Here is a 19,970-nt window from a genome sequence, read left to right as displayed (position 1 = left end):
CCCCCCAGCATGTCCTGGTGCCCACTGCTATTCCACCACAGATGCAGGACTTTGCATTTCCCCCTGTTGATCTCCAGGAGAATCCTCTCTGCCCCAGAAGTTCTCCAGCTTCTCCAGGTCCCTGTGAATAGTGGCACAACCATCCGGTGACTCAGCCACTCCTCCAGATTTTGCATCATATGCCGACTAGCCGAGTGGGCAACTGTCCCACTGCCCACGTCATGAGGATGGCCTCAACATGAGGATGCCAACAACATGAGGATGTTGAATAGTGTTGGCCTCACGGATCTGAGTCTTGGGCTATGCTACTTGAGACTTGCCTCCAACTGGAGTTTATGCCACTGATCACAAGCTTCTGGGATGAGATACTCAACCACTATGCAGTGCACCTCACTAACAGGCAACCCATATTTATGAGAATGTCTGGGAGCATGTAAGGGGAGACACTGACAAAGACTTCATTCAAGCAGAGGTCAACAAAAGCCACTGCTCTCCTCTTGTCCAACAACCAGTCGCTTCAACATGGGAGACACGGAAGTTGGTCAAGCATGATTTCCCTTCGTCAGAGCACACCCAATAGGAAAGGCCAGGCCTAAAGACAGGCTCAGTGAGCTGGCAGCAAGACAGGGAGGGACCGAATGCATTGGAAGGGGCAGCGCCTCACGCCCAGCACACCACCAAAGCCCAGACCAGCCTGCCAGGGCTGCCAGGAAATGAGGACCCTCTTCACAACGCACCCACAAACCACACCACACCAGTGCCGTGGGATGACCTCACTGACAACACCCCACCTCCCCTACGCTGTGGTCACGTCTTCTGCCCGCCGTGACACGCGCCATCAACACCAAGCCTTTGGCCTCTAATACTCTCACTTAAAAGCTGCCGACAGGGCCAAGTGGACACGTCCCCAAGACGAGGACATGAAAAGGGAGCGTTGTGGAAAGGAAAACACGCCCCACCTCATTACTGGCCAGGCTGTGGCACGCACCAGCTGCTTGCTGAACAATGCCGTCATGCGCAAAGGCTGTCCCGCCCCTCGGGGACCAGCATAAAAGCCGGCCCAGCGCCTCTCTCCCTCACACACTTCTCCTCACGCCTTCTCCTCCGCGCTCAACAAGGTGAGCCTCAACCCCCTTCCCCTCCTTCTCCTGCCCCACCTGGCCCGTCTCCTCCAGCACGCTCTGACCCCGCCTCACAGCCCTGACGCCTCCCCACCGCCACGCTCCCCACAGCCCCACACCAGCCTCCCCACTCCCTTGCCCTCCTGCAACACCACCCCTCGCACCCCCACGCCCCTCCGCTTTCTCAACACCCTCTCTTCCAGGGCCCCCCCACACCACACCCATGGCCTGCTACGACAGCTGCCGCCCCTGCGGACCCACCCCGCTGGCTAACAGCTGCAACGAGCCCTGTGTCAGGCAGTGCGAGGCCTCCCGCGTCGTCATCCAGCCTCCCGCCGTGCTGGTCACCCTGCCAGGACCCATCCTCAGCTCCTTCCCCCAGAACACCGCCGTTGGATCCAGCTCCTCGGCTGCCGTGGGCAGCGAGCTCAGTGCCCTGGGAGTGCCCATCTCCTCCGGAGGCTTCGGCTATGGCTACGGCTTCGGAGGCCTGGGCTGCTTCAACGGCGGTCTTAGAGGCTGCTACCCCTGCTAAGGGTCCTTTCCACCACCCCTGACACCAACCACACACCCTGGAAGCGAAGACATGGATTGAGGACACGCTTCCAGGCCCTTCATGGCATATGGACCTGCTGTCCATGGCTCCTTCTCTCCAGGCACCAAGCAAGGAAGCAGGGACGTGTCCAGCCCGGGCTGCCTGGAAACATGAAACATGTACCTCCTCCCGTTCTCCTGCTTCCTTCTTTGTGTTGCCCCTTCTGCTATATCCAGTACTCTTCTCTGCAAACACCTTCTCACAAGCCAAAGGCCATCGATGGACCTCTGGTGGGCTCCTCCCACTGCAATGCAGGAAGACCTCGATGATCTGGCAAAATCTACTCTCTGGCAAGCAAAGGACCTCGGCTGATAGTCACCCTACCTGCACCTCAGACCTTCTCCCTTACAATTGGTGCTCCTGCATTTTCACTCTTTTTTCTCAATAAACTTCTCCTGCATACCAGCCTCAGGCACCTCCGCTTCCTTTCTTCTCACAAGGCTCTTGTGTCGTCACGCTGCACAAAGCCAGGGCTCAACAGGCCTTCAGGGTGGGTGGGAAAGGGCCACAAGTCCTCTGCAATGATATAGGACCCCACCAATACTAGCAACACAGACCGGCACCTGGGGGCTTCCAGAACGTGGCACAAACCATCACTTGCTCAACCAAAGGCTTAGGCACAACGACGCTCCCCTGTGCACAGCTCTGATGAAGTTTCCCCTTGCCAGCACTCACTCGACTAACTCTCTTCCCCAGCGTGACCCTCTGCCCTCCCCAGTAAACACAATCACACAATCATTGACTTTGGCAGGAACCTCTGGAGAGCATGTGCTTCAACCGCCCTGCTCAAGCAGGGCCAGCTAGAGCAGGTTATCCGGGACCATGGCCTGTCGGGTTTTCAGTATCTCCCAGGACCGAGACTCCACCACCTCTTCCACTCTTTGACCACCCTCACACTGACAATTGCTTGCCACCTTTGCCCATGCAATTGTAACTGTTGTCCCTTCTGCCCTTGGCCTCTTGCCCTTTGACTGAGCACAAGCTTTAGGGCACAGCCCTTCAGCCACTTTGCAGTCCACCTCACTGTCCACTCAGGCAACGCAGACTTTATCATAGAATCATGGAATCACAGAATTCCTTTGCTTGGAAACGACCTTTAAGATCATCGAGTCCAACTGTTAACCCAGCGCTGCCAAGGCCACCACTAACCCATGTCCTTCAGCACCACATCTACACGGCTTTTAAATACCTCCAGGGATGGGGACTCAACCACTGCCCTGGGCAGCCTGTGCCAGCGCTTGACAACACTTTCGGGGAAGAAATTGTTCCTCATCTCCAATCTAAAACTCCCCTCGTGCAACTTGAGGCCCTTTCCTCTCATCCTGTCACTTCTCACTTGCGAGAAGAGACTGACACCTACCTCGTTACATTCTCCTTTCTTGTATCTACAGAGGCCAGTAATGTCTCCCCTGAGCCTTCGTTACTCCAAACTAAACAACCCCGCTTCCCTCAGCTGCTTCTCATAAGACTTGTACTCTAGACCTTTCACCAGCTTCGTTGCCCTTCTCTGGACCCTCTCCAGCCCCTCAAGGTCTTGCTTGTAGTGAGGTGCCCAAAACTGCACCCAGGATTCGAGGTGCGGCCTCACCAGTGCCGAGTACAGGGGGACGATCCCTGCCCTAGTCCTGCTGGTCACACTAGTGCTGATACAAGCCTGGATGTTGGTGGCCTTCTTGGCCACCTGGGCACACTGCTGACTCATATTCAGTTGGCTGTCCATCAACACCCTCAGGTCCTTTTCTGCCAGGCACTTTCCAGCCACTCTTCCCCCAGCCTGTAGCGTTGCATGTGCTTGTTGTGACCCAAGTGCACGACCCGACACTCAGCCTTGTTCAGCCTCATACAGTGGCCTCGGCCCATCGATACAGCCTGTCCAGATCCCTCTGCAGAGCCTTCCTACCCTCAAGGTAGGATCTACACTCCTGCCCAACTTGGTGTCATCTTGAAACTTAGGGGGGGTGCACTCGATCCCCTCGTCCACATCATCAATAAAGATATTAAACAGAACTGGCCCAAGGACTGAGCCCCGGGGAACACCGCTTGTGACTGGTTGCCGTCTGGATTTAACTCCATTCACAACAGCTCTTTGTGCCTGCCCATCCAGACAGCTTTTTACTGACCAAACAGAACTCCTGTCCAAGCTATGAGTAGCCAGTTTCTCCAGGAGAATTAAATGGGAAATGGTGTCAAAGGCTTTACTAGGATCAGCTAAAAAACATCCAAAGCTTCTCCCTCATCCACTAAGTGGGTCACCTTGTCCCAGAAGGAGATCAGGTTAGTCAAGCAGGACCTGCCTTTCACAAACCCATGCTCACTGGGCCTGATCAGCTGGTTGTCCTGTATGTGTTGCATGATGGCACCCGAGATGATCTGCTCCATAACCTTCCCTGGCACTAAGGTCATTGAGACAGGCTTGTAGTTCACCAGATCCTCCCTCCGGACCTTCTTGTAGATGGGCGTCACATTTGCTGACTTCCAGTCGAATGGGACCTCCCCAGGTTAGCCGGGACTGCTGATAAATGATGGAAAAGCGGCTTGCTGAGCACTGCCGCCAGCTCTCTCAGCACCCCTTGGCTGGATCCCATACGGCTCCATGGACTTGTGTGTGTCTAAGTGGTGCAGCAGGTCGCTAACCGTTTCCCCTTGGATTATGGGGCTTCACTCTGCTCCCCGTCCCTGTCTTCCAGCCTCAGGGCCTGGGGACCCGCAGAACAACTGGTCTTGCTATTCAAGACTGAGGCAAAGAAGGCATTAACACCTCAACCTTATCCTCTATCCTTTGTCACTATGTTTTCCCAGCACATCCAAGAAGGATGGAGCTTCTCCTTAGCCCTCCTTTCTTGCTAATGTATTTATACAAACATTCTTAATTGTCTTTTAGAGCAGTAGCCAGATTAATTTCTAGTTGGCCTTAGGTCCTCCTCATTCTCCCCCTGCGTAACCTCATGACATCCTTGGAGTCCTCCCCAGTTGCCTGCCCCTTCTTCCAAAGGTCATAAACTCTCTTCTCTTTCCTGAGTTCCAGCCAAAGCTCTCTGTTCAGCCAGGCTGGTCTTCTTCCCCACTGGCTCGTCTTTTGGCACAAGGGGACTCTCTGTCACACATAGGGGACTCTTCTGGAACCTTCAGAGAGAAGCCACACCTGTTGCCCACTCACTAACCAAAACCTTGCCACGTAAAACTAGTGCACCCAGCTACAAGCTTCCAAGCCAGAGGGTCACCAAGACACACACAGAGCACACCCAACCGGAAAGGCCAGGCCTAAAGACAAGCTCAGTGAGCTGGGTCAAGGCAAGGAGGGACTGAATGCAAGGAGGGTCAGGCCTCACGTCCTGCACACACCCAAAGCCCAGACCAGCACTGCCAAGGGCTGCCAGGAAATGGGGCCCCCCTCTTCCACAACGCACCCACAAAACCACACCACACCAGTGCCTGTGGGATGACCTCACTGACAACACCCCACCTCCCCTACGCTTTGGTCGCCTCTTCTGCCAGCCATGACACGCGCCATCAACACCAAGCCTTTGGCCTCTAATACTCTCACTTAAAGCTGCCGCCAGGGCCAAGCTGGACACGTCCCCAAGACGAGGAACATGAAAAGGGAGTCAGCTTGTGGGAAGGAAAACACACCCCACCTCAGTTACTGGCCAGGCTGTGGCACGCACCAGCTGCTTGCTGAACAATGCCGTCATGCGCAAAGGCTGTCCCGCCCCTCGCGGACCAGAATAAAAGCCGGCCCAGCGCCTCTCTCCCTCACACACTTCTCCTCACGCCTTCTCCTCCGCGCTCAACAAGGTGAGCCTCAACCCCCTTCCCCTCCTTCTCCTGCCCCACCTGGCCGTCTCTTCCAGCACGCTCTGCCCCCGCCTCACAGCCCTGACGCCTCCCCACCTGCCACGCTCCCCACAGCCCCACACCAGGCCTCCCCACTCCCTTGCCCTCCTGCAACACCGCCCCTCGCACCCCCACGCCCCTCCGCTTTCTCAACACCCTCTCTTCCAGGGCCCCCCCACACACACCCATGGCCTGCTACGACAGCTGCCGCCCCTGCGGACCCACCCCGCTGGCTAACAGCTGCAACGAGCCCTGTGTCAGGCAAGTGCGAGGCCTCCCGCGTCGTCATCCAGCCTTCCAGCCGTGGTGGTCACCCTGCCAGGACCCATCCTCAGCTCCTTCCCCCAGAACACCGCCGTCGGATCCAGCTCCCTCGGCTGCCGTGGGCAACGACCTCAGTGCCCTGGGAGTGCCCATCTCCTCCGGAGGCTTCGGCTATGGCTACGGCTTCGGAGGCCTGGGCTGCTTCAACGGCGGTCTTAGAGGCTGCTACCCCTGCTAAGGGCCCTCACCACCACACCTGACACCAACCACATACACCCGGGAAGCGAAGCCATGGACTGAGACACACCTCCATGGCCACTGCTGGCACATGGATTTGCGCCCGTTCCGGGCTCCTCCTCTCAAGGCACTAAGCAAGGAGGCAGGGAAGGGGCCAGCCCAGGCTGCCTGCAAACATGGCCCATGGACCTCCTCCTCTTCTCCCACTTCCTTCTTTGTGTTGCCCCTTCTACTGGGACTCTCCACAGCAAACACCTTCTCACAAGCCAAACACCATCGAGGGACCTTCGGTGGGCTGCTCCCACTGCAGGCAGGAAGACCTCGATGCTCTGGCAAAATATACTCTCTGGCAAGCAAAGGACCTCAGACTGATGGTTGCCCTACCTGTACCTCATACTGCCTCCCTTTCTACTTGATGCTCTTGCTTTTCAGTCTTTGTCTCAATAAGTTCTCCTGCATGCCATCCCAAATGCCTCCTCTTCCTTTCTTCTCACAAGGTTCTTGCAACTTCACGTGGCACAAAGCCAGGGCTCAAGAGGCCAGCGGGGTGGGTGGGAAAGGACCACAAGACCTCTGCAATGATATAGGACACCAAAAACACCAGCAACACAGACCGGCACCTGGGGGGCCTCCAGAACGTGCCACAGGCCATCGCTTGCTCAAAGAAAGGCTTAGACACAACAACGCTCCCCTGCGCACAGCTCTGACAGTCTCCCTGTGCCAGCACTCACTCGACTATGACTCTTCCCCAGCGTGACCCTCTGGCCCTCCCAGCAAACACAATCACACACTCATTGACTTTGGCAGGCACCTCAGGAGAGCATGTGCGTCAACTTCCCTGCTCAAGCAGGGACAGCTAGAGCAGGTTGTCTGGGACCATGGCCTGTCGGGTTTTCAGTATCTCCCAGGACCGAGACTCCATCATCTCTTCCACTCTTTGACCACCCTCACACTGACAATTGCTTGCCACCTTTGCCCATGCAATTGCAACTGTTGTCCCTTGTGCCCATGGCCTCTTGCCCTTTGACTGAGCACAAGCTTTAGGGCACAGCCCTTCATGCACTTTGTTGTCCACCTCACTGGCCACTCAGGCAACGCAGACTTTATCATAGAATCATGGAATCACAGAATTCCTTTGCTTGGAAAGGACCTTTAAGATCATCGAGTCCAACCGTTAACCCAGCGCTGCCAAGGCCACCACTAACCCATGTCCTTCAGCACCACATCTACACGGCTTTTAAATACCTCCAGGGATGGGGACTCAACCACTGCCCTGGGCAGCCTGTGCCAGCGCTTGACAACACTTTCAGGGAAGAAATTGTTCCTCATCTCCAATCTAAAACTCCCTCGTGCAACCTGAGGCTTTCCTCTCGTCCTGTCACTTCTCACTTGCGAGAAGAGACTGACACCTACCTCGTTACATTCTCCTTTATTGTATCTGCAGAGGCCAGTAATGTCTCCCCTGAGCCTTCGTTTCTCCAAACTAAACAACCCCGCTTCCCTCAGCTGCTTCTCATAAGACTTGTGCTCTAGACCTTTTACCAGCTTCGTTGCCCTTCTTTGGACCCTCTCCAGCACCTCAATGTCTTGCTTGTAGTGAGGGGCCCAAACTGCACCCAGGATTCGAGGTGCGGCCTCACCAGTGCCGAGTACAGGGGGACGATCCCTGCCCCAGTCCTGCTGGCCACACTAGTGCTGATACAAGCCTGGATGTTGGTGGCCTTCTTGGCCACCTGGGCACACTGCTGACTCATATTCAGTTGGCTGTCCATCAACACACCCAGGTCCTTTTCTGCCAGGCACTTTCCAGCCACTCTTTCCCCAGCCTGTAGCGTTGCATGTGCTTGTTGTGACCCAAGTGCACGACCCGACACTCAGCCTTGTTCAGCCTCATACAGTGGCCTTGGCCCATCGATCCAGCCTGTCCAGATCCCTCTGCAGAGCCTTCCTACCCTCAAGGTAGGATCTACACTCCTGCACAACTCGGTGTCATCTTGAACTTAGGGGGGTGCACTCGATCCCCTCGTCCACATCATCAATAAAGATATTAAACAGAACTGGCCCAAGTACTGAGCCCCAGGGAACACCACTTGTGACTGGTTGCCGTCTGGATTTAACTCCATTCACAACAGCTCTTTGTGCCTGGCCATCCAGACAGCTTTTTACCAAGCAAACACAACTCCTGTCCAAGGCATGAGTAGCCAGTTTCTCCAGGAGAATGAAATGGGAAAAGGTGTCAAAGGCTTTACTAGGAGCAGCTGAAAAACATCCAAAGCTTCTCCCTCATCCACTAAGTGGGTCACCTTGTCCCAGAAGGAGATCAGGTTAGTCAGACAGGCCCTGCCTTTCACAAACCCATGCTTACTGGGCCTGATCAGCTGGTTGTCCTGTACATGCCGCATGATGGCACCCGAGATGATCTGCTCCATAACCTTCCCTGGCACTAAGGTCAGTCAGACAGGCTTGTAGTTCCCCAGATCCTCCTTCCAGCCCTTCTTGTGGATAAGCGTCACATTTGCTGACTTTCAGTCGACTGGGACCTCCCCAGTTAGCCAGAAGTGATGATAAAAGATGGAAAGTGGCTTGGTGAGCACTGCCGACAGCTCTCTCAGCACCCTTGGCTGGATCCCATACGGCTCCATGGACTTGTGTGTGTCTAAGTGGTGCAGCAGGTCACTAACCGTTTCCCCTTGGATTATGGGGGCTTCACTCTGCTCCCAGTCCCTGTCTTCCAGCTCAGGGCCTGGGGACCCGCAGAACAACTGGTCTAATTGAAGACTGAGGCAAAGAAGGCATTAAGCACCTCAGCCTTATCCTCATCCTTTGTCACTATGTTTTCCCACACATCCAAGAAGGACGGAGCTTCTCCTTAGCCCTCCTTTTCTTGCTAATGTATTTATAAAAACATTCTTAATTGTCTTTTACGGCAGTAGCCACATTAATTTCTAGTTGGCCTTAGGTCCTCCTCATTTTCTCCCTGCATAACCTCATGACATCCTTGGGGTCCTCCTCAGTTGCCTGCCCCGTATTCCAAAGGTCATAAAATCTCTTCTCTTTCCAGACTTCCAGCCAAAGCTCTCTGTTCAGCCAGGCCGGTCTTTTCCCCACTGGCTCATCCTTTGGCACATCTGGACTCTCTATTGAACATGGGGCAATCTTCTGGAACCTTCTGACAGAAGCCACCCCTGTAGCCCCCTCACTAACAAAACCTTGCCACGTAAACCTAGTACACCCAGCTACAAGCTTCCAAGCCAGAGGGTCACCAAGACACCCACAGAGCACACCCAATGGGAAAGGCCAGGCCTAAAGACAGGCTCAGCGAGATGGCAGCAAGGCGGGGAGGGACCAAATGCAATGAAAGGGGCAGCGCCTCACGCCCAGCACACCACCAAAGCCCAGAGCAGCCTGCCAGGGCTGCCAGGAAATGGGGCCCCTCTTCACAACGCACCCACAAACCACACCACACCAGTGCCATGGGATGACCTCACTGACAACACCCCACCTCTCTACGCTTTGGTCGCCTCTTCTGCCCGCCGTGACACGCGCCATCAACACCAAGCCTTTGGCCTCTAATACTCTCACTTAAAAGCCGCCGCCAGGGCCAAGTTGACACGTCCCCAAGACGAGGACATGAAAAGGGAGCGTTGTGGGAAGGAAAACACGCCCACCTCATTACTGGCCAGGCTGTGGCACGCACCAGCTGCTTGCTGAACAATGCCGTCATGCGCAAAGGCTGTCCCGCCCCTCGCGGACCAGCATAAAAGCCGGCCCAGCGCCTCTCTCCCTCACACACTTCTCCTCACGCCTTCTCCTCCGTGCTCAACAAGGTGAGCCTCAACCCCCTTCCCTCCTTCTCCTGCCCCACCTGGCCCGTCTCTTCCAGCACGCTCTGCCCCCGCCTCACAGCCCTGACGCCTCCCCACCGCCAACGCTCCCCACAGCCCCACACCAGGCCTCCCCACTCCCTTGCCCTCCTGCAACACCACCCCTCGCACCCCCACGCCCCTCCGCTTTCTCAACACCCTCTCTTCCAGGGCCCCCCCACAACACACCCATGGCCTGCTACGACAGCTGCCGCCCCTGCGGACCCACCCCGCTGGCTAACAGCTGCAACGAGCCCTGTGTCAGGCAGTGCGAGGCCTCCCGCGTCGTCATCCAGCCTCCCGCCGTGCTGGTCACCCTGCCAGGACCCATCCTCAGCTCCTTCCCCCAGAACACCGCCGTTGGATCCACCGCCTCGGCTGCCGTGGGCAGCGAGCTCAGTGCCCTGGGAGTGCCCATCTCCTCCGGAGGCTTCGGCTATGGCTACGGCTTCGGAGGCCTGGGCTGCTTCAACGGCGGTCTTAGAGGCTGCTACCCCTGCTGAGGGCGCTTGCCACCACCCCTGAACCCAATCAACCACATCCTGGAAGCCACGGCACGGTCTGAGGACACACCTCTGAGCCCTTCATGGCATATGGACCTGCTGTCCACAGCTCCTGCCGTCAAGGCACTAAGCAAGGAAGCAGGGACGTGTCCAGCCCAGGCTGCCTGGAAACATGAACCATTTATCTCCTCCTCTTCTCCCACTTCCTTCTTTGCATCATGTCTTCTTTCATGTCCACTACTCTCCACTGCAACTGCTTTCTGCAAGAGAGGACCACCGGGGATCTCTAGCATGCCGCTCCCACTGCAAGGCAGGAAGACCTCGATGCTCTGGCAAAATCTACTGCACACAAGGGATCTCGGCTGATGGTCGCCCTATCTGCACTTCAGACAGTCGCCCTTCCAATTGATGCTCCTGCCTTTTCACTCTTTTGTCTCAATAAAGTTCTCCTGCATCCCAGACTCAGATGCCTCCACTTCCTTTCTTCTCCCAAGGCTTTTCCAACTTCACCCGCCACAAAGCCAGGGCTCAACAGGCCTTCAGGGTGGGTGGGAAAGGGCCACAAGACCTCTCTTAGCAAATATACCACCACAGCCAAACAACAGCACAGACGGGCACCTGGGGGCTTCCAGAATGTGACACAAGCCCATCACTGGCTCAAACAGAGGCTTCGATACAACAACACTCCCCTGCGCACAGCTCTGACAGTCTCCCTGTGTCAGCACTCATTTCTCTAACTCTCTTCCCCAGCATGACTCTCCGGCCCTCCCAGCAAACACAATCACACAATCATTGAATTTGGAAGGAACTCTGGAGAGCATGTGCTTCAACCGCCCTGCTCAAGCAGGGAAAGCTAGAGCAGGTTGTCCAGGGCCATGGCCAGTCAAGTTTTCAGTATCTCCAAGGACAGAGACTCCACCACCTCTTCCACTCTTTGACCACCCTCACACTGACAATTGCTTGCCACCTTTGCCCAGGGAATTCCATTTGTTTTCCCTTGTGCCCATGGCCTCTTGCCCTGCCACTGAGCACAAGCCTCTGGGCCCAGCCCTTCAGCCACTTTGCCGTCCACTTCACTGACCACTCAGGTAACTCGTCCTTTCTCGGCTTGTCTAGGAGCATGGTACGGGAGACATTGACAAAGTGTTCCTTCAAGTACAGCTCAACAACAGCCACTGCTCTCCCCTCATCCAATACCCAGTGGCCTGAACATGGAAGACACAGATGTCGGTCAAGCACTTTTTCCCCTTCGTCAATCCACGCCAACCACTCCCCATCACCTTCTTGTCCTTCCTGGGCTTGGCAGTGCTTTCTGGGAGCATTTCTTCCATCACCTTCCTTGAAAATGAGGTGAGGCTCACCAGCCTCTACTTTCCCAGGTCCTCCCTCTTGATCTTCCTCAAGATAACAGGGCTAGGAGCGTTCTTCCAGTCTTCACAAGTGCTCCCAGGCACCGTGACCTTTTCAACCTAATGGAAGGTGGCCTCCCAAGCTGCCTTCTCGTTCCTGGCTTTAAACCCATCAGGCCCCATTACTTAGGTACACCCAGGTGCACAGCACTCCTTGCCTCCATTCATCTTCCTCAGCAACAAGCACTGCTCGCCTGACAAACAGCCTGCAGAACACTCACCTTCGCTCAACTGGGGCAGGCCTTGCCACTCATCCACCCTTCAGCATGCATCCACCACCACCAGGGCCTCGCCTCTGCAGTCATGTGCTGCGTGCTCGCCTCCAAGTCCCCTCGGCAATCTCCGAAGTCTCTTTCTGCCTCTCAGACACCGCGTAGAGCCTCACGGCCCTCACCCTCGGCACTCACCCCAAGTCAAGACCTCAAAGGTCCAGGCTCAACAGGGCCTCCCCTGCCGGCTGCTTCCATTCCCCCTCTGCCTCTTGCCACGCTCACGGGCTCTCCGGAAACTCCCCTGCCCTTGCACGCTGCCCCATATACAATCAGGGAGTCACTGAGGTTGGAAAAGACCCTTAACAGCATTCAGTCCAACCGTTAACACTACCAAGTCCACCACCAAACCGTGTCCCTTAGCTCCACGTCGACGTGTCTTTAAAATACCTCCCGGGATGGTGACTCAACCACTGTCCTGGGCAACCTCTTCCATAGCTTGATAACCCTTTTCGTCACAAAATCTGTCCTAAAATCCAATCTAAACCTCCTCTGGCACAACTTGAGGCTCTTTCCTCTTGTCCTAACACTTGTTTCTAGGGACAAGAGACCAACACCCACCTCGTTACAATCTCCTTTCAGGTACTTGTAGAGAGTGGTAAGGTCTCCTATCAGCTTTTTTTTGCAAACCAAACACCCCCAGTTCCCTGAACCGCTCCTCAGAAGTCCTCTTCTCCAGGTCCTTCAGCAGCTTCGTTGCTCTTCTTTGGATGTGTCACGCCAGGCCCAGGCTGCAAACATGCCAGACCCAGCTAAGGGGAGAGCTACGCAGGGGCCAACACAAGCCTTTGGGGAGGGTGGCAGGGCTCCCTGTGTGACAGGGCTTGTGAGCTCTGAACCAGGGCTGCCAGGACAACGTCCTGCTCTCACAGGCAGCCCTCCACTGCCTGCTTGCACTGCCACCACTAGGGATGGCACCAAGGGGCCACAAGCCCAAACAGGCAAACTCCGTTCTACCAGCTACAAGCTTACAAGCCAGAGGGGCACCAAGACACCCACAGAGCACACCCAAAGGGAAAGGCCAGGCCTAAAGACAGGCTTAGCGAGCTGGCAGCAAGGCAGGGAGGGAGCGAATGCAATGGAAGGTCTCATGCCCAACACATTGCCAAAGGCCGGACCACCCTACCAGGGCTCCAAGGAAATGGGGCGCCTCTTCACAACGCACCCACAAACCACACCACACGAGTGCCGGGGGATGACCTCACTGACAACACCCCACCTCCCCTACGCTTTGGTCGCGTCTTCTGCCCGCCATGGCACACGCCATCAACACCAAGCCTTTGGCCTCTAATACTCTCACCTAAAGGCTGCTGCCAGGGCCAAGTGGACACGTCCCCAAGACGAGGACATGAAATTGGGGCGTTGCGGGAAGGAAAACACGCCCCACCTCGTTACTGGCCAGGCTGTGGCACGCACCAGCTGCTTGCTGAACAATGCCGTCATGCGCAAAGGCTGTCCCGCCCCTCGCGGACCAGAATAAAAGCCGGCCCAGCGCCTCTCTCCCTCACACACTTCTCCTCACGCCTTCTCCTCCGCGCTCAACAAGGTGAGCCTCAACCCCCTTCCGCTCCTTCTCCTGCCCCACCTGGCCCGTCTCTTCCAGCACGCTCTGCCCCCGGCCTCACAGCCCTGATGCCTCCCCACCGCCAACGCTCCCCACAGCCCCACAACAGGCCTCCCCACTCTCTTGCACTCCTGCAACACCGCCCCTCGCACCCCCACGCCCCTCCGCTTTCTCAACACCCTCTCTTCCAGGGCCCCCCCACAACACACCCATGGCCTGCTACGACAGCTGCCGCCCCTGCGGACCCACCCCGCTGGCTAACAGCTGCAACGAGCCCTGTGTCAGGCAGTGCGAGGCGTCCCGCGTCGTCATCCAGCCTCCCGCCGTGCTGGTCACCCTGCCAGGACCCATCCTCAGCTCCTTCCCCCAGAACACCGCCGTCGGATCCACCGCCTCGGCTGCCGTGGGCAACGACCTCAGTGCCCTGGGAGTGCCCATCTCCTCCGGAGGCTTCGGCTATGGCTACGGCTTCGGAGGCCTGGGCTGCTTCAACGGCGGTCTTAGAGGCTGCTACCCCTGCTAAGGGCCTTTGCCACCACCCCTGATCCCAATCAACCACATCCTGGAAGCGAAGCCATGGATTGAGGACACACTTCCAGGCCACTGCTGGCACATGGATTTGCTGTCCGGAGCTCCTCCTCTCAAGGCACCAAGCAAGGAGGCAGGGAAGGGGCCAGCCCGGGCTGCCTGCAAACATGGCCCATGAACCTCCTCCTCTTCTCCCACTTCCTTCTTTGCGTCGCCCCTTCTGCTATATCCAGTACTCTTCTCTGCAAACAACTTCTCACAAGACAGAGGCCATCGAGGGACCTCTGGTGGGCTGCTCTCACTGCAGGGCAGTAAGACCTCGGTGCTCTGGCAAAATCTACACTCTGGCAAGCAAAGGATCTCGGCTGATGGTCGCCCTACCTGCACCTCAGACCGCCTCCCTTTCTACTTGGTGATCCTGCCTTTTCATTCTTCTGTCTCAATAAAGTTCTCCTGCATCCCAGCCTCAGACGCCTCCACTTCCTTTCTTCTCACAAGGCTCTTCCAAATTCATGCGGCACAAAGCCAGGGCTCAACAGTCCATTGGGGGGGTGGGAAAGGGCCACAAGACCTCTGCAATGAAACAGGACACACCAACACCAGCAACACAGACCAGCACCTGGGGCCTTCCAGAATGTGACACAAGCCCATCACTGGCTCAAACAGAGGCTTAGACACAACAACGCTCCCCTGCGCACAGCTCTGACAGTCTCCCTGTGCCAGCGCTCATTTCTCTAACTCTCTTTCCCAGCGTGACTCTCTGGCCCTCCCAGCAAACACAATCACACAATCATTGAATTTGGCAGGAGCATCTGGAGAGCATGTGCTTCAACTGCCCTGCTCAAGCAGGGACAGCTAGAGCAGGTTGTCCGGGACCATGGACAGTCGGGTTTTCAGTATTTCCCAGGATGGAGACTCCACCACCTCTTCCACTCTTTGACCACCCTCACACTGAAAAAGCCTGGCCTCCTTTGCCCAGGGAATTCCATTTGTTTTCCCTTGTGCCCATGGCCTCTTGCCCTGCCACTGAGCACAAGCCTCGGGGCACAGCCCTACAGACGCTTTGTAGTCTACATCACTGGCCACTCAGGCAAGATATACTTTATCATATAATCATGGAATCACAGAATTCCTTTTCTTGGAAAGGACCTTTAAGATCATCAAGTCCAACCGTTAACCCAGCACTGCCAAGCCCACCACTAACCCATGCCCCTAAGCACCACATCTAGAAGGCTTTTAAAAACCTCCAGGGATGGTGACCCAACCAGTGCCCTGGGCAGCCCATTTCAGTGCTTGACAACCCTTTTGGGGAAGAAATTGTTCCTCATCTCCAATCTAAACCTTCCCTCACGCAACTTGACGCTGTTTCTCTCATCCTATCACTACTCAGTTGGGAGAAGAGACTGACACCTACCTCGTTACATTCCCCTTTGTTGTATCTGCAGAGGCCAGTAATGTTTCCTCTGAGCCTCCTTTTCTGCAGACTAAACAACCCCGCTTCCCTCAGCTGATCCTCATGAGACTTGTGCTCTAGACCCTTCACCACCTTCGTTGCCTTTCTTTGGACTCGCTCCAGCACCTCAATGTCTTGCTTGTAGTGACGGGCCCAAAACTGCACCCAGGATTCGAGTTGTGTCCTCACCAATGCTGAGTACAGGGGGACGATCCCTGCCCCAGTCCTGCTGGCCACACTAGTGCTGATACAAGCCAGGATGCTGGTGGCCTTCTTGGCCACCTGGACACACTGCTGACTCATATTCAGTTCTCTGTCCATCAAAACCCCCAGGTCCTTTTCTGCCAGGCACTTTCCAGCCACTCTTCCCCCAGCCTGTCGCGTTGCACGTGTTTTTTGTGCCCCAAGTGCACGACCCAACTCTCAGCCTTTTTGAACCTCACACAGTGGTCTCAGCCCATCAATCCAGCCTGTCCAGATCCCTCTGCAGAGCCTTCCTACCCTCCAGCAGATCAACACTCCTGCACAACTTGGTGTCATCTGCAAACTCACTGAGGGCGCACTCGATCCCCTCGTCGACGTCATTGATAAAGATATTGAACAAAAGGGGCCCAAGCACTGAGCCCTGGGGAAAACCTCTTGTGACCGGCCGCCAACTGGATTTCATTCCATTCACCATAAACTCCTTGGCTCTGGCCATCCAGCCAGTTTTTTACCCACCTAAGAGTACACCCGTCCAAGCCATGAGCAGTCTGTTTCTTCAGGACAATGCTGTGGGAAATGGTGTCAAAGGCTTCACTAATGTCTACGCAACATCCACAGCCTTTCCCTCACCCACTAAGCAGATCATCTTGTTCCAAAAGGAGATCAGGTTAGCCAAGCAGGACCTGCCTTTCATAAACCCCTGCTCACTGGGCCTCATCGCCTGGTTGTCCTGTACGTGCCGCATGATGGCACTCAAGATGATCTGCTCAATAACCTTCCCCAGCACCGAGGTCACACTGACATGCCTGGTGTTCCCCGGATCCTCCTTCTGGCCTCTCTTGTAGATGGGCGTCACATTTGCTGACTTCCAGTCGACTGGGACCTCCCCGGTTAGCCAGGACTGCTGATAAATGATGGAAAGCGGCTTGCTGAGCACTGCCGACAGCTCTCTCAGTACCCTTGGCTGGATCCCATACGTCTCCATGGACTTGTGTGTGTCTAAGAGGTGCAGCAGGTCGCTAACCGTTTCCCCTTCCATTATGAGGGCTTCACTCTGCTCCCCGTCCCTGTCCTCCAGTTCAGGGGCCTGGGTACCCGCAGAACAACTGGCCTTACGAGTCAAGACTGAAGCAAAGAAGGCATTAAGCACCCTTAAGCCTTATCCTCTTCCTTTGTCACTATGTTTTCCTGCACATCCAAGAAGGATGGAGATACTCCTTAGCCCTCCTTTTGTTCCAAATGTATTTATACAAACATTTTTAATTGTCTTTTATATCAGTAGCCAGACTAATTTCTAGTTGGCCTTAGGTCCTCCTCATTTTCTCCCTGCAGAACCTCATGACATCCTTGGAGTCCTCCTCAGTTGCCTGCCCCGTATTCCAAAGGTCATAAACTCTCTTCTCTTTTCTGACTTCCAGCCAAAGCTCTCTGTTCAGCCAGGCCCATCTTCTTCCCCACTGGCTCATCTTTTGGCACAAGGGCACTCTCTGTCACACATAGGGGACTCTTCTGGAACCTTCAGAGAGAAGCCACACCTGTTGCCCACTCACTAACCAAAACCTTGCCATGTAATCCTACTACACCCAGCTACAAGTATACAAGCCAGAGGGTCACCAAGACACCCACAGAGCACACCTAATGGGAAAGGCCAGGCCTAAAGACAGGCTCAGTGAGCTGGGTCAAGGCAGTGAGGGACAGAATGCAATGGAAGGGGCAGCACCTCACGCCCAACACACCGCCAAAGCCCAGACCAGCCTGCCAGGGCTGCCAGGAAATGGGGCCCCCTCTTCACAACGCACCCACAAACCACACCACACCAGTGCCGTGGGATGACCTCACTGACAACACCCCACCTCTCCTACGCTTTGGTCGCCTCTTCTGCCCGCCATGACATGCGCCATCAACACCAAGCATTTGGCCTCTAATACTCTCACTTAAAAGCTGCCGCCAGGGCCAAGTGGAAACGTCCCCAAGAGGAGGACATGAAATTGGAGCATTGTGGGAAGGAAAACACGCCCCACCTCATTACTGGCCAGGCTGTGGCATGCACCAGCTGCTTGCTGAACAATGCCGTCATGCGCAAAGGCTGTCCCGCCCCTCGGGGACCAGCATAAAAGCCGGCCCAGCGCCTCTCTCCCTCACACACTTCTCCTCACGCCTTCTCCTCCGTGCTCAACAAGGTGAGCCTCAACCCCCTTCCCCTCCTTCTCCTGCCCCACCTGGCCCGTCTCTTCCAGCACGCTCTGCCCCACCTCACAGCCCTGACGCCTCCCCACTGCCACGCTCCCCACAGCCCCACACCAGGCCTCCCCACTCCCTTGCCCTCCAGCAACACCGCCCCTCGCACCCCCACGCCCCTCCGCTTTCTCAACACCCTCTCTTCCAGGGCCCCCCACACCACACCCATGGCCTGCTACGACAGCTGCCGCCCCTGCGGACCCACCCCGCTGGCTAACAGCTGCAACGAGCCCTGTGTCAGGCAGTGCGAGGCCTCCCGTGTCGTCATCCAGCCTCCCGCCGTGCTGGTCACCCTGCCAGGACCCATCCTCAGCTCCTTCCCCCAGAACACCGCCGTCGGATCCAGCTCCTCGGCTGCCGTGGGCAACGAGCTCAGCGCACTGGGAGTGCCCATCTCCTCCGGAGGCTTTGGCTATGGCTACGGCTTCGGAGGCCTGGGCTGCTTCAACGGCGGTCTTAGAGGCTGCTACCCCTGCTAAGGGCCCTTGCACCACCCCTGATCCCAATCAACCACATCCTGGAAGCCACGGCATGGACTGAGGACACGCTTCCAGGCCCTTCGTGGCATGTGGACCTGCTGTCCACGGCCTCTTCTCTCAAGGCACCAAGCAGGGAAGCAGGGAAGGGGCCAGCCTGGGCTGCCTGGAAATGTGGCCCATGTACCTCCTCCTCTTCTCCCACTTCCTTCTTTGGTACCCTTCCTGCTCTATCCAGTACTCTTCTCTGCAAACACCTTCCCACGAGCCAAAGAACATCGAGGGACGTCTGGTAGGCTGCTCCCACTGCAGGGCAGGAAGACCTCGATGCTCTGGCAAAATCTACTGCACACAAGGGACCTTGGCTGATGGTCGCACTACCTGCACCTCAGACTGTCTCCTTTGCAACTGGTGATCCTGCCTTTTCACTCTTTTGTTTCAATAAAGTTCTCCTGCATCCCAGACTCAGATGCCTCCACTTCCTTTCTTCTCACAAGGCTTTACTAACTTCACCCGCCACAAAGCCAGGGCTCAACAGGCCTTCAGGGTGGGTGAGAAAGGTCCACAAGACCTCTGCAATGAAACAGGACAGCACCACCAGCAGGAACACAGACCAGCACCTGGGGGCTTCCAGTATGTGGCACAAGCCATCACTTGTTCAAACAGAGACTTAGACACAACAGCGCTCCCCTGTGCACAGCTCTGATGAAGTTTCCCCGTGCCAGCACTCACTCAACTAACTCTCTTCCCCAGCGTGACCCTCCGGCCCTCCCATCAAACACAATCACACATACATTGACTTTGGAAGGAACCTCTGGAGAGCATGTGCTTCAACTGCCCTGCTCAAGCAGGGACAGCTAGAGCAGGTTGTCCGGGACCATGGCCAGTCGGGTTTTCAGTATCTCCCAGGATGGAGACTCTACCACCTCTTCCACTCTTTGACCACCCTCACACTGACAATTGCTTGCCGCCTTTGCCAGGGAATTCCATTTGTTTTCCCTTGTGCCCATGGCCTCTTGCCCTGCCACTAAGCAGGAGCCTCAGGGGCCAGCCCTTCAGCCACTTTGTAGTCCACCTCACTGGCCACTCAGGCAACCCAGACATTATCATAGAACCATGGAATCACAAAATTCCTTTGCTTGGAAAGGACCTTTAAGATCATCGAGTCCAACCGTTAAACCAGCGCTGCCAAGGCCGCCACTAACCCATGTCCCTCAGCACCACATCTACACGGCTTTTAAATCCCCTCAGGGATGGGAACTCCACCACTGCCCTGGGAAGCCTGTGCCAGTGCTTGACAACCCTTTTGGGGAAGAAATTGTTCCTCATCTCCAATCTAAACCTCCCCTGGCACAACTTGACGCTGTTTCCTCTCATCCTGTCACATCTCACTTGGGAGAAGAGACTGACAC

General features: G+C 56.0%; 5 protein-coding genes across 5 annotated transcripts; all 5 read left to right on the top strand.

The window, feature by feature from the left end:
- The first annotated feature begins 1,344 nt into the window (after positions 1 to 1,344).
- On the top strand, positions 1,345 to 1,656 carry LOC137661009 (feather keratin 1-like). Its single transcript, XM_068396290.1, has one exon. It carries the CDS (start codon positions 1,345 to 1,347, stop codon positions 1,654 to 1,656), a length of 312 nt encoding a protein of 103 aa, XP_068252391.1.
- Positions 1,657 to 5,737: 4,081 nt separating this feature from the next.
- LOC137661620 (feather keratin-like) lies at positions 5,738 to 6,052 on the top strand. The gene is made up of 2 exons (XM_068397225.1): positions 5,738 to 5,811; positions 5,899 to 6,052. The coding sequence occupies exons 1-2, from the start codon at positions 5,738 to 5,740 to the stop codon at positions 6,050 to 6,052; spliced, it is 228 nt and encodes a 75-aa protein (XP_068253326.1).
- A 4,053-nt stretch (positions 6,053 to 10,105) lies between these two features.
- Positions 10,106 to 10,417, top strand: LOC137661023 (feather beta keratin-like). Its single transcript, XM_068396325.1, has one exon. It carries the CDS (start codon positions 10,106 to 10,108, stop codon positions 10,415 to 10,417), a length of 312 nt encoding a protein of 103 aa, XP_068252426.1.
- A 3,453-nt stretch (positions 10,418 to 13,870) lies between these two features.
- On the top strand, positions 13,871 to 14,182 carry LOC137661006 (feather keratin-like). The gene has a single exon (XM_068396287.1). The coding sequence runs from the start codon at positions 13,871 to 13,873 to the stop codon at positions 14,180 to 14,182; it is 312 nt and encodes a 103-aa protein (XP_068252388.1).
- A 4,067-nt stretch (positions 14,183 to 18,249) lies between these two features.
- Positions 18,250 to 18,561, top strand: LOC137660953 (feather keratin-like). The gene has a single exon (XM_068396189.1). The coding sequence runs from the start codon at positions 18,250 to 18,252 to the stop codon at positions 18,559 to 18,561; it is 312 nt and encodes a 103-aa protein (XP_068252290.1).
- The last annotated feature ends 1,409 nt before the right edge of the window (positions 18,562 to 19,970 follow it).

Source organism: Nyctibius grandis, chromosome 3 (assembly GCF_013368605.1).
Source record: "Nyctibius grandis isolate bNycGra1 chromosome 3, bNycGra1.pri, whole genome shotgun sequence".
Classification (NCBI taxonomy): domain Eukaryota; kingdom Metazoa; phylum Chordata; class Aves; order Nyctibiiformes; family Nyctibiidae; genus Nyctibius; species Nyctibius grandis.
This window is presented reverse-complemented; position numbering and strand designations above follow the sequence as displayed.

What these genes read in the sequence shown, in the direction of transcription:
- LOC137661009 (XM_068396290.1), top strand. Translation starts at nt 1,345, where the DNA reads ATGGCCTGCTACGACAGCTGCCGCCCCTGCGGACCCACCCCGCTGGCT.
- LOC137661620 (XM_068397225.1), top strand. Translation starts at nt 5,738, where the DNA reads ATGGCCTGCTACGACAGCTGCCGCCCCTGCGGACCCACCCCGCTGGCT. An exon ending in TGCAACGAGCCCTGTGTCAG is followed by an intron (nt 5,812 to 5,898) that starts GCAAGTGCGAGG and finishes TCCTTCCCCCAG; the next exon opens with AACACCGCCGTCGGATCCAG.
- LOC137661023 (XM_068396325.1), top strand. Translation starts at nt 10,106, where the DNA reads ATGGCCTGCTACGACAGCTGCCGCCCCTGCGGACCCACCCCGCTGGCT.
- LOC137661006 (XM_068396287.1), top strand. Translation starts at nt 13,871, where the DNA reads ATGGCCTGCTACGACAGCTGCCGCCCCTGCGGACCCACCCCGCTGGCT.
- LOC137660953 (XM_068396189.1), top strand. Translation starts at nt 18,250, where the DNA reads ATGGCCTGCTACGACAGCTGCCGCCCCTGCGGACCCACCCCGCTGGCT.